The following is a 22,283-nucleotide window of genomic DNA, read 5'->3' as shown; positions in this document are numbered from 1 at the left end:
CAGTCATCTTTACAGTACGACCACGCCTAGGGAGAGTAGCAAAAGTGCTGCAACAGAAAACCCAAGACTGGTGTGTTTTTTAAAGAGCAGGACAGCTTTCAGGATCACATCCAATATCATCACACTGATTGGACTCAAGGTTGGCTCACTACTGGCTCCAATTGGCTCTTGGAGAAGTCATTAGGCTAGGGGTTCACATACACCCCGCACTGTGAATGTTTACATGTTATGTTCAATAAAAACATGAAAACATATAATGTTTGTGTAGTATTATTTTAAGCAGACTGTGTTTTTGTATTGTTGTGAGTTAGATGATGATCAGAGCACATTTTATGACAAATTACTGCAGAAAACCATGAAATTCCAAAAGGTTCAAGTTTTTCTTGCAACTGTATACTAGATTAGGTTTTTCTTGATGTAAATTGGAACTTAATATACTGTGTATACAGACCCTGCATCTCAGGGAAGAATCCTGTTTCACCTCTATCTCCCTCTGAGTTTTAAAGGAAACAGTATTATATTAGAAAAAATTGAAATAAAAATGTGGATAAAATGAAAGTCGCAATTTTGTCTCAGAGCAGTAAAGTAAAGAAGTAAGTAGTAAGAAGTTAAATTTCTTCTGGATGTTTTCTGAAGAACTCTACTCAGTAAGGGTTTTATATACTGCATCTCCAGCATCACTCACAATGCAGCTTTAGTTTAACACATTTAATATTCTCCTTAATATTCTCCCATTCAGCTAATTTCCAGCAGAAATGTTTCCATCTGTTCAATGTAATAATTCGCCTGTTTTGAATAGTTACATCTAAGATCTCAAAATCTCATCTTCATTCTTGACTTGTTAGTTTGGAATGATCTAAATATTAGCAATGGTTTAAAAAACACATTTATCAGAGTCCTTGCAGATCTAACTGCAGCACATGATACAGTTGATCATCATACATGAGCAAATTGGTTTAATACACAGTTGGGCTGTCTTCCCATCTTGCTGAGCTTATGTCTTAATCTGTGGTTTTGACTATTCTTCTGTTTCAAAAGGTCCACCAAGGAGTCCCACAAGGTTCTATTTTCAAAACTTTATTATTTAAACTATGTTTATTCTATCAATCTAATTGGATTGGTTGTGGGAGGGTATAGGGTTTAGAGGACAGGTAGTAGGAAGAGTAGGAGAGAAGAATGGATGTATTTTTTTCCAGTCAGCACAGAGAACAATAAGAATAAAGCTCTGATTGATGAAGGGAGCAGCGTGTCACCCTCGTGTGGAGGGAACTGGAAGCTGACGGTAACCTAAACCTAATGCTGAAATGTTCTTGTGTCCATCCCCTGACTTTTGATTGATGATTTAGGTGAGTTACTTTAAAGGCAGGTAATACTTATACAATTAATTTATGTAGTTTAAAATGTATTCAGATGTTTTTCTGTTTTCACTTTTCATTTTCTGTCCAGAGTCCAGCAGCTGAACACTCAGCAGGGTCTTCTCAGTCTGGATCAGACATAACAAGAGGATTCAGGGTTTGGAACCAGCAGCATATCGGCTTCACTGCCCTACTGACTGGCCCTTGGCTGCTGTCAGCCAATCAGAGCAGACTCTGGCTGTCAGCTGACTCTACACTGTCCCAAAATTCCACTGTACTGCCTCCAAGCCTGAGACAGTGACTGTTTCACAGCAACAGGTTACATTGAGTTTCATACGATACAAATGAAAACCACCAACAACAAGCTAACTTACTTCTGGTTAGGTCATCTTTACCAGGATGTTGGTCCTGGTTAAATGCCTGAGAAACTGGTCGCAGCAGGTTTGCTGGGCCAAAGTGGTGCTGGACTCTACAGTGTTATGTCTACTAGTTGGACTCTATCAGTACTAGCTAAAGTAGCTCACCTGTGCTGAGCTAGCTAAGCTAGCTGATTTTAAACATTGCTACATTAGCTGGATTCCTACAGTTAACTGAACTGGATTACATCACTTTATGAGTTTACCTGCACTAAATAAACCAGGTTACTGGAAATCCGTGTATACATGCAGCAGATCAGAAATCAGATTTCTCCTCTGCCCTGGGCTGATTTTGAATGAATGGTTTACAGATTTTAGCTGTTTGGAGACAAAAAAGACAGAAAGTTTTCTGATAGCTTTTGATTGATTTATTTGATATAAATGGGGTAGCTGACTGACAGTCACAGCACAAACTGTCTAATTTTAAGATGGTGAAAAGTGACTTATTTAGGCGTCTACAGGAAACCTTCTGTTAGTTTTAGTTATACTTAAATACTAAAATTGTAAAATGAGGTGGCATCGGGTTAGGCCACGGGACCCGGCCGGGCGCAGCCCGAAGGAGCGACGTGGGACCGCCTTCCCGTAGGCCCACCACCCGCAGGAAGGCGCATAAGGGGTCGGTGCAGTGTGGATTGGGTGGCAGCCGTGTGGAGGTGCCTCGACAACCCAATCCCTGGACAAAGAATCTGGCAATCGGGACATAGAATGTCACCTCACTGGGTGGAAAGTAGCCTGAACTTGTGTTGGAGGTTGAGCGGTACCGGCTAGAGATAGTCGGGCTCACTTCCACACATAGTCTGGGCTCTGGAACACAACTCCTTGAGAGAGGTTGGACTCTCTTCTACTCTGGAGTTGCCCATGGTGAGAGGCGGCGGGCAGGGGTGGGCTTGCTTATAGCCCCCCAGCTCAGCTGCCATGTGTTGGAGTTTTCCCCGGTGGACGAGAGAGTTGTTTCCCTGCGCCTTCGGGTAGGGGAGAGGTCTCTCACCGTTGTTTGTGCCTACGGGCCAAATAGCGGTGTAGAGTACCCAGCTTTCATAGGGTCTCTGGAAGGGGTACTGGAAGGTGCTCCGACTGGGGACTCTGTCGTCCTACTGGGGGATTTCAACGCCACGTGGGCAATGACAGTGATACCTGGAGGGGCGTGATTGGGAGGAACGGCCTCCCTGATCTGAACCCGAGTGGTGTTTTGTTATTGGACTTCTGTGCTAGTCACAGTTTGTCCATAACGAACACCATGTTCAAGCATAAGGGTGTCCATCAGTGCACGTGGCACCAGGACACCCTAGGTCGGAGGTCTATGATCGACTTTGTGGTTGTGTCATCTGACCTCCGACCATATGTCTTGGACACTCGGGTGAAGAGAGGGGCTGAGCTGTCAACTGATCACCACCTGGTGGTAAGTTGGATCCGATGGCGGAGGAGGGAGCTGGATAGACCTGGCAGACCCAAACGTATTGTGAGGGTCTGTTGGGAACGTCTGGTGGAACCCTCTGTCAGAGAGGTCTTCAACTCCCACCTCCGGGAGAGCTATAATCAGGTTCCGAGGGAGTCTGGAGACATTGAGTCCGAGTGGACTATGTTTTCCACCTCCATTGTCAATGCGGCTGTTCGGAGCTGTGGCCGTAGGGTCTCTGGTGCCTGTCGTGGCGGCAATCCCCGAACCCGGTGGTGGACACCGGAAGTAAGGGAAGCCGTCAAGCTGAAGAAGGAGTCTTATCAGGCCTGGTTGGCCTGTGGGACTCCTGATGCAGCTGATGGGTATCGGCAGGCCAAACGTGCCGCAGCCCGCGCGGTCGCAGAGGCAAAAACTCGGACCTGGGAAAAGTTCGGCGAGGCCATGGAGGAGGACTATCGGTCTGCCTCAAGGAAATTCTGGCAAACCGTCCGGCGCCTCAGAAGGGGAAAGCAGTTTCCTGCCAATACTGTTTACAGTGGAGGTGGGGAGTTGCTGACTTCGACTGGGGACGTTGTAGGACGGTGGAAGGAATACTTTGAGGATCTCCTCAACCCCGTCGTCACACCTTCTGTTGAGGAAGCAGAGACTGGGGACTCGGAGGTTGATTCATCCATTTCCCTGGTCGAAGTCACCGAGGTAGTCAGTAAGCTCCTCGGTGGCAAGGCACCAGGGGTGGATGAAATTCGCCCTGAGTACCTTAAGTCTCTGGATGTTGTAGGGCTGTCTTGGTTGACACGCCTTTGCAGCATCGCGTGGAGATCGGGGACAGTACCTCTGGACTGGCAGACCGGGGTGGTGGTTCCTCTTTTTAAAAAGGGGGACCGGAGGGTGTGTTCCAACTATAGGGGGATCACACTCCTCAGCCTCCCTGGGAAAGTCTATTCCAGAGTGCTGGAGAGGAGAGTTAGGCCGCTAGTCGAACCTCGGATCCAGGAGGAACAATGCGGTTTTCGTCCTGGCCGTGGAACACCGGACCAGCTCCATACTCTCGCTAGGGTGCTCGAGGGTTCATGGGAGTTCGCCCATCCAGTCTACATGTGTTTTGTGGACTTGGAGAAGGCGTTCGACCGTGTCCCTTGTGGCATCCTGTGGGAGGTACTTCGGGAATACGGGATTCGTGGCCCTTTGTTAAGGGCCGTTCGGTCCTTGTATGACCGGAGTAGGAGCTTGGTTTGCATTGCCGGTAGTAAGTCAGACTTGTTCCCGGTGCATGTTGGACTCCGACAGGGCTGCCCTTTGTCACCGATCCTGTTCATTACCTTTATGGACAGGATTTCTAGGCGCGGCCAGGGGTCGGAGGGAATCCGGTTTGGGAATCACAGGATTTCATCTCTGCTTTTTGCAGATGATGTTGTCCTGTTGGCCTCATCAGACCGGGACCTCCAGCAGGCACTGGGGCGGTTTGCAGCCGAGTGTGAAGGGGCTGGGATGAGAATCAGCACCTCCAAGTCCGAGGCCATGGTTCTCAACCGGAAAAAGGTGGCTTGCACCCTCCAGGTTGGGGGGGAGATCCTCCCTCAACTGGAGGAGTTTAAGTATCTTGGGGTCTTGTTCACGAGTGAGGGAAATAGGGAGCGTGAGATTGACAGACGGATTGGTGCATCGGCAGCAGTAATGCGGTCGGTGTACCGGTCCGTCGTGGTGAAAAAGGAGCTGAGCCGAAAGGCAAAGCTCTCGATTTACCGGTCAGTCTACGTTCCCACCCTCACCTATGGTCATGAGCTTTGGGTCATGACCGAAAGGACAAGGTCGCGGATACAAGCGGCCGAAATGAGTTTCCTCCGTAGAGTGGCTGGGCGCACCCTTAGTGACAGGGTGAGGAGCTCAGTCACCCGGGAGGAGCTCGGAGTAGAGCCGCTGCTCCTCTGCATCGAGAGGGGCCAGTTGAGGTGGCTTGGGCATCTGTTTCGGATGCCCCCGGGACGCCTCGTAGGGGAGGTTTTCCGGTCCTGTCCCACCGGGAGGAGGCCCCGGGGAAGACCCAGGACACGTTGGAGGGACTATGTCTCTCGGCTGGCCTGGGAACGCCTCGGTGTCCCCCCGGAAGAGCTGGAGGAGGTGTCTAGGGAGAGGGAAGTCTGGGCATCTCTGCTTAAGCTGCTCCCCCCGCGACGCGGCCCCGGATAAGCGGATGAGAATGGATGGATGGATGGAGGTGGCATCGCTCTGTAATGATCTCTTCCTTTCATCCAACTGATAGTAGTAGAGTGATGAGTGTCTGCAGCCTTTGTCGTAACCATGAGCTCTTGTAAAAAGCTGATTAGAAACCTGGTTACACATTTACATGGCAGAATAATCAACGTTCCCTAGGAGACATGGAGAAATCAAGTTTCTTTAATGCACTACTTCCATTAGGGTAACTGGGTTTCCCATTTACATGACACTGAAATCAGCTTAGTGGAGAAAGCCAACTTTAACGTGGTTACTAGAGTGCAGGTAAACACCCTGAGTGTTGAGGTGGTCTGAGTAAGTTCCAGTAAATTAGTTTCCAAGATATTCAATTTTAGTAGAAACAATGGCAACAGAAGAAACATTTATCACTTTGCCATATTGGATCAGGATTATGTGCTGTACTGACCAGTTCAAGTAGAAGACTTAGGTTTAAGTTTTTGTTCATAGCCTTTCAAAAAATAATGTTATACGAAGGCAGCATGGACAGTAGCACTGAGGGAAAAGAACTCTGAGGAAAATAGCCTCTGCAGCTCTTCTTATTGAAATAATTATTGCGGGGAGTTATTACAGTATGTTAGAATCACATGAATTTACTTTTAAAAATGTTATTCTGTTTTGTCTTTTGTAACTCAACTGCTGAAAAGTCAACTTTAAACTCTGTGAGTTATGAAGATTTTATTTGTGGATAAAACTCTTCCTCCATATAAATACATATATGAACTGGCAAGGATTCCCTGATCCAACATGGTGTCCAATTTGAAAGTAATACCAACAGACAGAAGCGGATAGGTGTATTAATCTAGGGTTCTGATTAGCTGTATCACCTGCAGACTAGAAACTGGTCTATCCTGGATCTAGGTTTAATGTCCATGTAGTTTCAGCCCATTTGGATCATTTCGGGACCAAAAACAAAAAAAAAACATCTGACAGAATAAAAAAAAAGTACATGATGATGCATGAAGTCTGAAGCGGATTTAACATTAAACCTGCAGTTTTCAGAAATTAGATGTAATAGAAATTGAAACCTGGTCCAGGTGATTTTACTCTGAGCTCTCACAGATCAACTGTGAGTCAAAGTGGTGGAAGAAAGTACAACTTCAGTCTTTATACACACGACTGAGGGACGGAGGATAATTTCACAGGAATAAACGAAATGATCCCAGTAAATTATTTCAGACTATTGTAGTAAATTCTGTATATTTTGCTCTTCTACTGGAGACAATCAGTTAATATCTAATTCATATATATTTTTACAATTTCATATTTTGAAGTTTGGTTAACTTAAATTTTTTTTTTGTTTGTTTTCATCAAAGGTTTTGTCCATGTTAGTTTTACTTTTTAAATTTCATATGTCCATACGTCATAACTTTTTATTTTAACTTTTGAACCGATTCTCTTTAGTAGCAGAGGAAAAACTACAATTTAGCACAGTGCTTCCCAAACCTGATCTACAAGGCCCATAGGTCTGGGAACCCCAGCATTTGGCAAAATGTGTTTGTGTGCAAATGATCTTGTGTTATTTCTGCAGAGTCCACAATGACCTGCAGAGGGAACACGAGTTGGATCCTGCTGTTGTACTTTTATTTTTCCAGATACATATTTTTCTACTCTGCTCTCTCTTTGCTGCGAGTCTGAACTCAGTGAACATCTGAAGAATCTGCAGTTTGATGTGATCACAGATTAAAGACTGAAGACAAAACTGTGTTTGTGCTCTATTGTTTCACAAACTGAGTTGTCAATTTTATTTGGGGGGGGTGGAGGACTGAACTGTGACTCATGTGTTTAATGTTTACTACAGACTTAATTTAAAACCCAGACCATTCTGATCTCAGATATTTAAACTGTTAGGGCAAGATGTTTAGTGTCACCAATCAAGTAAAATAATTTTACTTGCTCCACTAATCACATGGTTGGCAGTTTGAGTTCCTTCTCCTGTTGCCTTGCTCTAGCATGTGAAATGGAAGCTTTGGTATCCCCTGGATTTCCCCATGGTAATAAAAATCTCTTTTCAAGAGCAACCAGAAAACAAATATGCATGTGTACAAATGAATACAATAAAAATACAGTTCAATTACAAATGTGCCTCAGTGGGTTTTACAGTCTATATAACACGATCCTCTGTCCTCAGATCCGCAGGTCAGATTCATAAAACTCCGTCATGTGCAGAAAGGAAGAAACTTTAGGATGCATCCTCCTGCTATGACGGACACAATTTTATTTTTATTTTAAAATTATTGTTAAACTAAAACTGTCAGATTGTCTACAGCCTTCAAACTGTGATCACCAATCACCCTTCACAATGAAAAATCATACCAATTAAATATTTCGAAAGATTGTTTTTATAAATCAAGTTAACACCAGAACCACTCTGAATCAAAGAAGAATTGTGAAGTTAGAAATGTGTGACTTGTGACATTAATGCAGATTTATTTTTAGAATCTGACAGGAATAATGAAGGATTTGGAGAAAGAGTTGGTACAGTTACATTTTGACTTGGATTCTGGACCCTGTTACTGAGCTGGAACCCGAGAGAGACGAATGATGAAAACGTAATATCACAGACTAGTTTGGTGATTTGCAGTTGAACCCACAATAACTGAGTCAGAGTCTATGTGCCCACAGTGTATGGTGGCACTGGTGAGGATTCCTGCAGCTGCCACAGTTTCTTCTGACAAAAATTAGAAGATTTCACATCCAATGCAATAGCAATTAACTTCATTACACAGCTTACCTGTGTAATGAAATGCTGACTACTATTTACACCATGTACGACGAAGCATATGAAGCTCTCCCCAACCTGCTGTTCTCAGCCTAAAAACAGACTGAAACAGAAAAAAAAAACTATCACCAAAAAAACACACATGGTCACATAAAGCAGTCTTCTCCTTAGAATCTAGTATGTAAGGGCTGACAGAGTTAAAATCCAACCATTAACCACCACAGTGCATTGGTATATGTACAACATGTACAACAGGAGGAGTAGACAACCGTCTATGATGAAATGGATTGGGGTTAATGGGGAGTGTGGGGGGGAGGGGGTATGTCGGGAGATGCAAGTTTTTAGGTGCTTTTTTTTCCCCCCCAGACTATTTAGGGAAATTGCCTATAGCCCAGTCTAAAACAACATAAACAGATTCTACTTTACATACATTTACTTGTCATATTGTCAGTAGCAGACAGTCTGAGCAGTCTCAGACTGGGATGTACAAACATGAATAAATGACAGGTAACGTTGCTGATTCAGTGGGTTTAGGGTTATGGGGATTTACTGGCCCTGAAATCCCAAGTTCAGTTTAAATGAGGCTAAGGCCCAAGGCATTTAAACACAAAAACTCAAACCAGTGTGGAACAGAATGTAACCAGGATTATGTCGGGAGATGCAAGTTTCCCCAGATGAGGAGGTTCAGTTTGGTGATGTGAAGAACTTCTTCCCTGGTTCACTGAAGAGAGAAATGTTAAACAGAATCTATCAATCTACATCAATCTACTGTCAAGCATTTAATTCTGTTTCGTGAAGCAGAGTGATTTCCGAGTCTTTACCAAAAACTGCATCAGTAACGCACAGTAGCACTTACAGCAGGTTTTGGTCCTGTATCTTGTTTTCACTCTTTATTTCATGATGAATGAATCTAGGCAGTTTCACACGGTCCTCTAAGGGAATTTTCACCCTTGGTCCAAGTGGACTAAGATCGATGACTCAGCATTTTTTGTTCATATGTGAAAGTTTGAACTAGTGAAAAAGCAATGGGTTTTCCTACTTTGACACTGATCAGCAGGGGGATCGGCAGCTGATACATAAACTATGGTACGAACAGAACTGAGGCCTTATCAGGGAGTGGACCAGAGAGAAATTAGTCCTCTTTAAATTAACATGCACTGGGAACACAAAAGATCTGACTTGCTTTTTTACTTCTTTCACCTTAAGGGGACTGAGTTTGATGCTTTTAAACAGGATGATATGCAAAAATTCCCCAGAATGACTGAGACTGAGACCTGTATTTATCCAGTGCCTCAAAATTACTCAGGAATCAGACTTAAAGCTCTGACCGCAAATTAAAGAAATTCAGGAAACTGATGTCTGATGATGTTTTATGACTCAAAAGAGCAAAGAATCTTGTGTATGTGTTGTAGTTTTCTGACAGTGGAAGTTTGAAATCAGCCACTTTTCATTTAAAAGCTCTAACCCTAAAACTCCAGTGGCTCCAGTTGTATTATATTCCACTGAGTGGTGGAGAAATGAGTGAATCAATGTTTTATCTGTGAAACTGTGAGAGATCATTTTAGTTGTGACAGAGCCAAATCAGCAATATGTTACCTTTTGATAAAACAAGTTTGAATGGTCAGTGGTCATGGCAGATGGCCGCCCACTATGAGCCTGGTTCTGCTGGAGGTTTCTTCCTCTAAAGGGGGTTTTTCCTCTCCATTGTTGCCTTAAGCTTGCTCAAATGGGATGGTTGGGTTTTTGTATAATTATTCTCTGTAAGGTCTTAAACCTTGCACTGTAAAGTGCCTTGAGATAACTTCTGTTGTGTTTTTGAATGAATGTGAATTGAATCAAATTATCTTCTCACTTCTCTTCTAGCTGATTAGGATCTGTCAATCACTTTTCCAAAACTGTCTTTTAATGTGTTCTGTGACAAAGTACTAGGAACATCTCTACAGCTTCAATAAATGTTAGGAGGTCTGGATAATGGTCTGTTGTAGTCTTACATGTTGAGGACAGTGCTGATCCTGCCTGTCACAGATCCTCTGCTTGTTTTGAAGTAGCTGTTCAACTCTGGAGAAGTCAGTGGCTGAAATAAGCAAGCTGAAATGAAAGGAAGTGCAGATTAAACAGTTTTTATTAAGCAGTGAGGTGAGAAAACCTTTGAAGGACAGAATCAAAACTTCTTCACAACACAAATCCAAAATTACCATCATTCTCTGAATCAGGAAACATTCGCAGCACGAGAAACATGAATACTTTTCTACAGATGGTTGCAAGTCTAGAAATGTGTGGGTTTTTTGTCTTTCAGAAAAACAGATGCTGCATGCTGACTGAGTAGCTGGATCCCATCTTTATAAGCGCTCTTCACTAACACAGATATTATAACATTTGGAAACCCACCACGCCCAATGTCCTGGTTGTTGGTCTTGCTGGTAGATGGCGACATCTGATCCGTGGTGACAGCGAGGACACGTCTCCAGTAGTCTTCAGGGAGGGACAACAGGCGACAAATCACCTGAAACAAGAGCAACAAATCTGAGTCTAGGTTAATAAACATCTGAATGTAAATAAATAGATAGATACTTTATTGATCCCCAAAAAGGGAAATTTTAGTGTTGCAGCAGCCGTTACACAAAAACCTGTGAACATTAAGTAACATAATCTGAACAAAAACAATACACAAAACACAGTACAAGAATAACACACAGTATAGACAGTAATAACAACAAAACACACTGTAGAACTTAAATGGAAAGAGACTTAGTTACACATTGTTAACCAACAGCGTGGACACTGACTCTCTGTCAGGGAGTCATTGTATAGGCTGATGGCTGTTGGCACAAATGACTTCCTGAACCTTTCCTTGTCACAGCGGAGCTGAAGGAGTCTCTGACTAAAACTGCTCCGCTGTTTGACAAGTAGGCTGTGGAGAGGATGTGAGCTGTTCTCCATGATGCTCAGCAGTTTGTGCAGCATCCCCCTCTCAACCACCTGCTCTAAAGGTTCCAGAGAAGCCCCCAGCACAGAGCCAGCTTTCCTGATCAGCTTATTCAGTTTCTTAGTGTCGCTGGCTCTGATGCTGCTGCCCCAGCAGACGACAGCAAATAATGTCGCACTGGCTACAACAGACTGGTAAAACATCTGCAGCATCTTGTTGCACACATTAAAGGACCTGAGCTTCCTCAGGAAGTAGAGTCTACTCTGTCCCTTCCTGTATACAGCCTGTGTTGAACTTCCAGTCCAGTCTGTTGTCCAGGTGAACTCCCAGGTATTTGTACCTGTCCACCACCTCCACCTTCTCACCCAGAATGGACACAGTGTCAAATACGTACATGAATCCACAAGCAGCTACATCACTCGTACAGCACAGAACACGTATACATGATGTTTTAGTTCAAAATGAACAAAAGCTGACCTTAAGCTGAATGTTTGTGTCTCTTAGAATGGTGTTTGGAGACGGTTCAGACATCCCATAGCCCACTATAGTTGGAGCAAACACCCGAGCCATATTGTTCTTGTCCATCTGACAATAGGGGCTCTTCATCACCCTGAATCAAAAAGACCAAAACATATTAACAGATAAATCAGCTATTTCAAATTTTCTATTTCTATACACACATGCACAAAACCAGAGACATTAAAGAGCCCATTTTATGCCCCTTTTGGGACTTAAAGGACCAGTTCACAGTTGGAGTCTCCGCCCACGTTTTTTTTTTTTTTTTTTTTGCTGCCTTGTACCTCACTTGTAAGTTGCATTGAATGGAAGCATCTGCCAAATGATTAAATGTAAACATTTTAGACTCCATATAACTCACTTGTACTGAAACAGACAAAACAAACTTAGTTCATTTCATTTAATATAAGGAAGAAAAGTGATAACATTTTAAATGATAAATGTATTTTCATAATTCTAGTCTTAGATCTGTTGCATCATCATTTCTTGCCTGTGTAAGTGCAGCATAAGGAAAGCCAAAGTGTCTCTGTTGGCCTTGGGCAGCTCTGCTACAGCCCGACACATGCTGGCAGAGCCACTGCCATCAGTCAGTTCTGAAACAGACAGGACAGGTCACACATCTACACATAGCTGAAACTTTACAGCGCAAATGTTTCCACATTTTGCAGTTACAACCTTATTCCAAAATGGATTAAATTGATTATTTTAAACAATACCCCATAATATGAAATTGAAATATGTTTGTTTGAAATCTTGTATGTACATAAGTATTCACAGTCTTTTCCATGACACAATATGGAGCTCTGGCTCATATGGTTCCCACTGACTGTCCTTGAGATGTTTCCACAACTTGTTTGGAGTCCACCTGTGGTAAATTCAGTTGATTGGACATGTTTTGGAAAGATATACACCTGTCTATATAAAGTACCACCGTAAACAGTGCCTGTCAGAGCACAAACCAAGAAATGAAGACCAAGGATTGTATCAAGACACAGATCTGGGGAAGGATACAGAACATGTTCTGCAGCAACAGTGGCCTCCATCTTCCATAAGTGGAAGAAATTTAACCTCTTAGGACCTGGTGTACACATACATGTACAACACATTTTGGGCTCGTGTGTGCTGATCGCAACTGTTACACAGCCTTTCACAAATAGGTGTTTTTAATGCAAATTGTTGTTATATGTGTGTTATGTGTTGATAAAAAAAAATGTGTTATAATTAGGTTAAAATGTAAGCATATGATGTCTTTTCTGAAAATGTTTGTGAAAAGAAAAAGATGATGCTTAGTTTTTATACTTATCAGGTTCCAATAAGCCCAAATAGCAAAATTAAAAATGCTTATCAAATTAGAGCTCGGGTCTTAAGAGGTTAAAACCACTACGACTCTTCCTAAACTGAGCGATCGAAAGATAAGGGCTATAGTCAGGGAGGTGACCAAGAACCGGATGGGCACTCTGAAAGAGCTCCAGCGTTTCTCTCTGGAGAGAGGAGAACGTTCCAGAAGAACAACCATAACTGCAGCACTGCACCAATCAGGAAATTCGGAAACCAGTCCTCATTGAAAGTTTGCCAAAATGCACCAAGAAGACTTGGACTATTTAAAAACAAGATTATCTGGTCTGATAAAACAAAGATTTAACTCTTTGTCCTGAATGTCAAGTGTCATGTCTGGATGAAACCAGGCACTGCTTAGCACCTGGACAATACCATCCTCACAGTGAAGCACGGTGGTGGCAGCATCATGCTGGGGGGATGTTTTAGCAGCAGGAACTGGGAGACTAGTCTGGATCGAGGGAAAGATGAATCGAGCATTGTAAAGAGACATGCATGATGAAAACTGACCCAGATCGCTCTGCACCTCAGACTGGGGCAACGATTGATCTTTCAACAGGACAACGACCCTAAGCAAACAGCCTGTACCTTGTATGTCACTTGTAAGTCGCTCTGGATAAAAGCGTCTACCAAATGACTAAACGTAAATGTTTGGTCTTCACACCTGAAGCCTCCATGAATGTCTTGTGTAGTCTGAAGGTGATGATAGGCTCCTTCAGTCTCCTCAGAAAGTCTTTGAGAAAGCCACACACCACATGGATGTCCTGAATCTTACTGAGCATGAGCGGACTTTTCCCCTGAAGAAACTGATCTCGGAGCTCCTTCACCATACGCTCTCCTCCAGGAATTCTGTACAATCCTTTCTGCAGACAAACACAGCCAGGACTCAGCAGGTACAACTCAGACTGGATGCAGATGCATTAGAATAAAGCTGTAACAGTTTCCATTATGTTCCATTCTGCATAAAACTAGTGCCTGAAGACTGCTTAAACGCCTGAGTGGAGCTGCTCACCTCCTGCAACCCCCTCCTCTCAATCTCATTGACACACTGCCTGACCACATGAGGAACTCTAGGATGAGTCACTGGAGCAAGAGCATCCAATGAATCCTGCAGGGAAAATTGATGTTTAATTAAAAATAAAACATACCTGTGTATCGCTTAGGCCGTCTACGACATCTGGACTCAGACCAGCTTCTAATCTGAGCGACAGCTTGTAATGTAATTTAACTCCTGTAATATTAACTGTAGAATCTACAAAAGGGCAATAAGCAGAACTGAAAGGTGTGTCTTTACTGTGTGTAGAATGATGAGTGTCAGAATCTGTAAAAAGATTATACCTGAGCTATTGTCAGAGTGGTACTTTTTACCAGGGGCACACAGCTTTCAGTCAGTTTCTGTTGGCACTCTGGATGAGCAACTGCACGACAGTCTCTGCACTTCAGCACCATCTTCCCAAAGCGGACCCTCTTCCTGCAGGACAAACACGTCTCCGGCATGATTACCTAGTAGAGGGTGACACACCGTTACTTTGACAGCAGCTGTGTCAGTGTATGTGGCATTAATGTCAAGCAGTTTGTACCGTTTTAGAAACAAACACATGTTTCCGGGGCTCCTCAGATCTGCAGGGAGGAACAACAACTGCAGCAATGCTGTTCTCCATCTTCATCACAGAGTCATCACAGGGAGACCACACTGAGGTTTCTTCTGTGGAAAAGTAACAGATTTGTCAAACCTACAGTAAAAGCATCAAATTCCTGTGGTGTTTATTTTTCTATTGTGGTTCAACCATCATCCTCCATGGCCCCACAAAGTTAGCTAGAGTTCCACAGGGTTCTGTGCTTGGACCGATTCTTTTCACTCCATATACAGTATATCTCCCTTTAGCAATATTATTAGGAAACACAAAATATTCCATTGCTATGCAGATGATACCCAGCTATAATTATCTATAAAACATATCTCCAGAATCCAGTTAACCTACATCATGTTTTGGTTGCTTGTTTTTGTTGCCTGCTGTTCTTTTCTCTCTCCTCTTTCCACTCACCCCTACTGGTTGAGGCAGATGGCTACCCACCATGAGCACGGTTCTGCTGGAGGTTTCTTCCTCTAAAGGGAGTTTTTCCTCTCCACTGTTGCCTAAAGCTTGCTGAAATGTTTGGTTTTCTATATCATTTTTTATATAATTATACTCTGTAAAACCTTAAACACTGTAAAGAGCCTTGAGATGACTTTTGTTGTGAATTGGTGCTATACAAATAAAACTGAATTGAACATGCAAAGGTTGCATCCCCATTCAAATCAGTCTTTATCCTCCATTTCTTTGTGCATTACTACCACGCACCCACTTTAAGTAGAACCTGATGAAGTGTCGGGTTTGTTTTAGCATCGTCCTTCTTTCACTTTGTAATCGACCACTCAAAGTTTACCGGTTAGAGTTACAGTAAACTGGTTATATATACAACCCCTATTTGAATAGAAACAGAACTGGTATAAACTCACCTGCTTCTCCTTCCCCCACTGACAAATCACACTCCTGTGTGACTACCTGGACTGGATTTTCAGGGGTATCGTGCCTGATTCCCACAACCATGTGGATCTGACCTCCAGTCTCAGGAGTTCTCACTGAAGCCTTTACTATCGTCTCCACTTCCTGAGTCCAATAATCTCAACGTTATGTTTTAAAACGCACATTACAACAGACTCATTATTTGATTAATAATAAATAATAAAAACAACATCTCATCCACCTACTTACTCTCCCTACTTACTTTGTCTACGGGTTTTTTCTCCAGCAGCTCAGTAGACACATTACTGCCTCTCCTCCTCCTCCTAACTGGACCACCAACAGCTGGTCCCATCGACGAGCGCTGCACAGAAACACAACCAGCAGAACCTAGAACCTTGTTTAGAGAATGCGAGCAGTTCCTCTAACACTCTCTCCCACACACACACACAACCAAACTAAAGGTAAATGAATGTCTCTCTTCAGCATCACTGTAGTCAAGACCTTTAATCCCAGAGACATCAAAACTGCTTGGTGTTGCCAAGCAGTTGTGATGTCTCAGTGACAATGCCCTGAATAAATAATAAAACTAATTCACACATTTATCACTGCAGCTATCTGGGAGTCTGGAACCTGGAATTTGTCCCATGACCAGCTGAACATAACCATAAACTAATTATTGTATGGGAGTTTCAAAAACCTGGCTGGAGCTTTTTCTGGACATTCCTGATGGTATAATGATGCTGACTGTAGTAATGAGAGGTTGGTCAGAAACTGATCTATAGCTTTAGGACTAAGATTACACCACTAAGCAGACGTTCTGGTCTCACCCTCCTCTCTCTGGCTCTGGATTTCAGAGGTTTTATTACAGTTGTGTCCAGATCCTGAAACAAGATAAAAATGATCATCAGGCTACAGAGTTTGTAATGTTTCCAGTAACAAGAGAATTACATCTATATTTAACTTTTGTTATGAAGGCACGACTCTTATTTATTGCATTTTTCCTGCATCTACAGGAGGTTGATTGTCTGCAAGTTAATTTAGTAGAACTAAAGTGAAATCTGAAACTAAGGGAACAGATGTGGAAAGAACCTTATTTTTGCTGCTCTGATTTTTATTTGGTTTTCCAAAAGAATTAAAATGAATGCACAAGGCTCCAACTAAAACGAAAACCCTTTATTTTTATTTTCCTGTTTAGTGCAAACCTTGAATGATCCATTCCAAATTATTGCTTAAAATGATCAAAATCATCTTTTAAAGACACAATCCCTCCTCAAGGTCAGTCCAAACACCGTCTACGACAACCTCTGCCAAAAACTCACAGTCCGCCCATTGTTTTTCCAACTAGAGCAGACTGACTTTGAAAATGGGAAAACAGAAGCAGCAGAGCACAAATGGATGGCACTCACTTGTTGGATGTACACTCCCCTCCAAAAGTACTGGAACAGTGAGGCCAGTTTCTTTATTTTGCTAGAGACAGAACACATTTAGGTTTGCATCAAGCCTGTGACTCACCGACATCACCAAACTTTACATTCTTCTTTTGTGATGCTTTTCCAGGTTTTCACTGCAGTCTCTTTCAGTTGTTTGTTTTGGGTGGTTACTCCGTTTAGTCTCCTCTTTAGCAGGTAAAATGCTCCATAGGGTGTAAGTCTGGAGACTGACTTATCCACTCTAAAACCTTCCACTTCTTGCCCCTGATCAACTCCTTTGTGTTTTGAGTCATTACGTTGCTGCAAGATGAAGGCTCTCCCAATTAGTTTGGCTGCATCTTTCTTTAAATTGGCAGACAAAATGTTTACATAGACCTTCGAGTTCATTTCACTGCGGCCATCATGTGTTACATCATCCGTGAAGATTGATGAGTCAGTCCCAGAAGAAGCCACGCAGCCCAAGCCATGACATGGCATCCACTGTGTTTCACAGATAAGCTTGTATGTTTGGGTTCATGAGCAGATGCTGTCTTTTTCCAAAGCTTCCATCACTTTGGTAAAGGTTCATCTTCTGGACCTTTTTGCAAATCCCAGCCTGGCCTTCCTATTCCTTTTTACTAATGAGTGGATGAACCAGTATAAGAGTGTGAAGTTCCGACCACTCGTTGCTGCTGGATTCACTTTAAGACTGAAGATGAACTGATTCTGATCATCTGTGACCCAAACCTGGATGTCAGTCCATATTTGAAGCATGAAAATACAATGCCTGATCAAAAAGTCACACTAAGTTTCAGTGAACTTCTGCAATGTCTCAATGTTTATTCCGTCCAAAGTGGCATTCATTTTTCACCATGATTTAGTATTGACGATGGGAGAGTTGGAGCACTGCACAAAATCTTCTCTAGCACATCCCAAAGATACTCAATGAGGTTAAGGTCTGGGCTCCATGTGTGAAAATGATGTGTCCTGCTCCCTGAACCACTCTTTCACAATTTTAGCCTGATGAATCCTGACATTGTTATCCTAGAATATGTCATGTTATCAGGGAAGACAAAAATCCATTGATGGAATAACCTGGTCATTCAGTATATTCAGGTAGTCAGCTGACCTCATTCTTTGGACTCATTAACATTGCTGAACCTCAACCTGACCAACTGCAGCAACACCAGATCATAGCACTGCCCCTACGGGCTTGTACAGTAGGCACTAGGCATGATGGGTGCATCACTTCACCCACCTCTCTTCTTACCCTGATGCTCACATGACTTTGGAACAGGGTAAATTCTGGACTCATCAGACCACATGACCTTCTTCTATTGGACAGTTCTTAACCCAGTTTTAGTACTTTCATCAATCTCCTTAGATGTTTTCTTTGATTCATACCAATAATTTGACCCTTCTGAAACAGATTAACATCTTTTCCACAACATGGTTGTTTAAGAAATGAGAAGCTTCTCACTGCATCAGTTAGGGTTCAATAACCTGTTGACAGCTGAACAATCATCCATGCAGTAATTATCCAATGGGAGGCTCTTACCTATTTTTGTAGTTAAATCCATGTGGTCACATTTTTTGTTTAGATGGGCAGTGTATATAAGCACATTTTGGGGACACAAGTGACCTATTTTTAAGCCCCAGAAGGGCATAATTTGTACTTATATGAACACCTTTTGAGGCTAATGCTCGTACCACATCATCGTCTGTTCGATCGTAGCTGATGTCCGAATGAGACAGGAAAGATGACTCATCAATCACAGACAACCTATAGAACAAAAATACTCACTCATTAGCAGGTTAATTAAATGTTGCTGATGATCCCACTGAGAATCAACTGAACTACTCTCCATACTGCAAAACGAACTAGAACACTACATAACCTGTAAAATGCAGGGTAAGCTAGGAGACCCACAATACTAGATTTATAAATGGCCCATATAATGTTTGGTACTTGGAACAGGTACAACATAGAACTACAGTATGTGTAACTTTCATTTTAACATTTATAATAGTTTTAACAGCGTTAAAGGTAGAGTACGCCATTGTAACGAACCCTATGTAAATAATATTTAGTGACAAAAAAATTGGATTATTGTGAAGAAAATGTATAACAGTATCTTGTAACTTCTTATAACATTTGATGAACTGGTATCTTACCGTCTGCTGCTCTTGTGCATGGTCACATTCCCTCCTTTGTGATCAAACGCAGCTAAAAGAGTTTTCTGCTCCTCGTTCAGACAGGTGCTGGATTTACTGTCATGGATCAGTATGTCACACATAAGCTGCATCTGCCGTTCCTGGAACCATCAGAAACAGAAAACCCTGCTGAAGTCCAGACTGTACAGTTCATCATCCTCTGGACTGATCTGAGACTCCTAGAGCTGAACAAGTGTCCTCACAGTAACACTACATACACTCCAGGGACTCACTGTATGCAGAAATAGTCCAGATAAACCCAACTCTTTAAAAACATCATAATTAGAGCTTACAGCTGAAGGAGTACTGGTCATTTTCACATGTAGAATTAAATGTGACCAGTGGAAGTGAATGTTAGAATTTTTCATCATGCTGCAAACTCTGCCCGTCTGAGAATGAATGTCAAGTACGCCGTCTACCAAAGCTTATGTCATCTACATATCGCTGTCATCACAGACTTCATAAGAAATAATGGTTTCAATAATCTCAACAAATATAGACCTAAGTAACTTTTTCAGACAGACTTTCACTGCTCAGCCATTCACTGTATGAGCAGTGAAACATTTTGATCTAACAATAGGGAGGTCCAGTTATCATGACTCCACATCAATGATTATGGAAATAAGGCAATAAATTAAAACGATGCAACATGTTTACAGAAGACAATAGGATGTCTGTAAAAAAATGTATTCTAACAGGATTAACAACTCACTATGATTAAACAGTTACATAAAAAAAAAAAATAACGTAGCTTCAAAGAATATATCTCCATAGGAACTTAATTCAGTTTGATTCAACCCAATTTTATGTAACCCAGATAGGGCTTAATTGAGCTTTGGAGATTTCTCCCTGCAAATGACTAATCCCCACAGTAACTTCATCGTCTTAAATTCATCCAACTTTCATACGACACCAATATGTGCAGTTTTTCCTTTAGATCATGAACTGAAAGAAAACACACAAGGATTTTAGAAAGAAGTTAAACTGCACGTTTTCTTAAAACGCTGGAAATGAATCATGGATTTTGTTACACCCTCTCCAGTGTCTTGCAGATGTGTGGAACATGAGCTTTTTTGCTCTCTCACTGCATCAAACTAAGGTGTAAAACACCATGTCTGCAGGACACTCACCAGGTAATGGTAGTCTGCTTCGATTTTGTAACGTTTCCTCATCTCCACATCCAGTTGGTTTCGAGCGTGTTTCAGTTTCACTTCCAGAGCAGCTTTGGCCACATCTGACTTCACCAGCAGCTCTTTGTACTTCTTCAGCTCCAGCTCAGCATTCAGCCATTTCTTTCTGACTGCCTCAAAGTTCTTCACCACTTCAATCAGCTCTGAAAGATAAAAATCACCATCTCCATCCTCAAAGTGACTAAGAGCAAAGAATCATGAGGTTCAGAGGGAAACCTCTGTTCCTTTACTCTGCCTGGTAAGTCGACTTCAAACTGATCCTTCACATGTAATCTGAGTTCTGGCTCAAAAACCAGGTTTGTTTCACCAAGTCTGCCAGATTCAGCCCTCTTATAAAGGAGGTTTAAAATACTCCAATTAGTAAACTGGTTAACTGGTTAAAACCAGAAATGAAAATAAACCCTGACCACTTTATTAGGTACACTTAGAGAAGAAGAAAGAAGAAACACCTTAATTGTCATTTGTCACATTTACATGTTACAGATGAAAATTGTCCTCTGCATTTAACCCATCCCCCTGGGGGAGCAGTGGACAGCTACATACTGCGCCCAGGGAGCTAGCGTGGAGTGTCTTGCTCAAGGACACACCTGGTGTCTGTGACAGGGTTTGAACCCCAAACCTTCTGTATCTCAGGCCAATGATCTACTCATTGAGCCACCAGGCCGCCACTTGTACAAGCACTGCTGTGAAGTTTACCTTTACCAAGTTATAATTCCTCAGTTAAAGTCGAAACTGTCAGGTGATTGTTTACTAACGTTGGTGGTTCAGTCAACTGCATTCAAGACTCAAGAGGTGGTTCTAATGTTTCGGCAAAGCCATTTAAAATTAACTAGGGGGCCAAAACATTAGCAACACCTAACAAGAAGCATTTCTAAACCTGAAAACTGTCAGGGGGATTTTCACCTGCAGTGGCCAGTGTCTGGAACTCCTTCATCCTGGTCTACAATCCCTTTGCCCACTGTGCTCTGCAAGTGCCTGGTGCCCTCACCTCAAAAGATCCCAGGTTAAAATTTTCAACTCAGTGGTTCCACAATGGTGGAACGACCTACCCACCTCTGCACGCTCAGCTGCCTCAATTCTCAAAAACCTGCTGAAAACAGAACTAATCCACAACTTTCTCTGCACAAAATTAAACCTATACGCCATGAAACTGAAACAGTTTTTTTGAACACTTCAAAGTTCCTTTCCTTGACTTAGATGTTTTGTACCTTACTAGTAAGTCGCTTTGCATAAAAGCTTCTGATAAATGACTAAATGTGATGTAAAACATGATCATAACTGTCACAGACTAATCGGGTCTATGACAGAGTCTGATTTATTATCCAAGTAGGCAGCATACAAAGTGTTTGTTAGTTTACCACATGTACATATAAGAATGGAGAACAGAGAATAAAAGTACAAATTGTTAAAAAAAAAAAAAAAAAAAAAAAACACTCAAAACTAAACTAAAACTATTAACTAAAAAAGGACAAATAAAAACATTTACATGTACATGAGGAATACTACTTCTGGAATGAAGCCGTTTTTGTGTCTGCTGGTCCAGGTTTTTATTGATAGTCTTTTCTAAGACTTGTCCATTATTAAGCCTAATATCAGCTCTACTGTCTCAGATGTTTAGCTCACTACACCAGGGTGTAAGCTGTGCCACTTATCTGACAGTCTTGAAACTTTGTCCCTGATCAAAACCTGCAGACTTTATTCATATATACCTGAAATAAACCTGCATGATAAATAAAAAAAATAAAAATAAAAAAAAAACACTGACTCACTGCTTTCTGTGTCCAGTATGTCTTCCTCCATGCTGAGCCTCTGGAGACAAAGAGCCAGAGCTTCCTCGACAATGAGCCGAGACTCTGCCATCACTCAGAGCTACATCAGTGAAGCAAGACAATTTAATTAATTATCAGTTAACAGTAAATGGTTCTTCATAAGAACTGACTTCTAGGACCTGCAGATCCTGCAGAGGGTCATCTGATCACCACATCTGTATGTCTGAGCAGTTACTACTCAGACCAGTTCTTCAGAATCCTTCCCCTGTCAACACCACCAAATGTTTGACCACAAA

General features: G+C 42.2%; 1 protein-coding gene across 12 annotated transcripts in view; it reads right to left on the bottom strand.

Moving 5' to 3' along the window:
- si:ch1073-416j23.1 (rac GTPase-activating protein 1) overlaps window positions 1-22,283 on the bottom strand; it is a 47,065-nt gene that overhangs the window by 19,041 nt on the left and 5,741 nt on the right. For 6 of the 12 annotated variants that reach the window (XM_026350951.1, XM_026350955.1, XM_026350954.1 and 3 more), the window contains 16 exons: window positions 21,988-22,087; window positions 20,159-20,361; window positions 18,990-19,129; window positions 18,525-18,597; window positions 16,233-16,286; window positions 15,668-15,766; window positions 15,399-15,549; window positions 14,479-14,603; window positions 14,237-14,401; window positions 13,911-14,006; window positions 13,563-13,761; window positions 12,054-12,156; window positions 11,525-11,657; window positions 10,510-10,624; window positions 10,113-10,209; window positions 5,342-8,842 (listed from right to left, as the gene is read on the bottom strand). In XM_026350951.1, the coding sequence (XP_026206736.1) occupies window positions 8,806-8,842; window positions 10,113-10,209; window positions 10,510-10,624; window positions 11,525-11,657; window positions 12,054-12,156; window positions 13,563-13,761; window positions 13,911-14,006; window positions 14,237-14,401; window positions 14,479-14,603; window positions 15,399-15,549; window positions 15,668-15,766; window positions 16,233-16,286; window positions 18,525-18,597; window positions 18,990-19,129; window positions 20,159-20,361; window positions 21,988-22,078 (1,881 nt within the window). In that variant the 5' untranslated portion in view covers window positions 22,079-22,087 and the 3' untranslated portion in view covers window positions 5,342-8,805. Of the gene's footprint in view, window positions 1-5,341; window positions 8,843-10,112; window positions 10,210-10,509; window positions 10,625-11,524; window positions 11,658-12,053; window positions 12,157-13,562; window positions 13,762-13,910; window positions 14,007-14,236; window positions 14,402-14,478; window positions 14,604-15,398; window positions 15,550-15,667; window positions 15,767-16,232; window positions 16,287-18,524; window positions 18,598-18,989; window positions 19,130-20,158; window positions 20,362-21,987; window positions 22,088-22,283 lie in introns of those variants that run through there. The other 6 variants (XR_003298279.1, XR_003298276.1, XR_003298278.1 and 3 more) reach the window with 3 other exon arrangements.

This window comes from Anabas testudineus, chromosome 19 (assembly GCF_900324465.2).
Source record: "Anabas testudineus chromosome 19, fAnaTes1.2, whole genome shotgun sequence".
Taxonomy (NCBI): Eukaryota; Metazoa; Chordata; class Actinopteri; order Anabantiformes; family Anabantidae; genus Anabas; species Anabas testudineus.
Note: the sequence above shows the minus strand (reverse complement) of the source record. Positions and strands in the feature narration are given on the sequence as shown.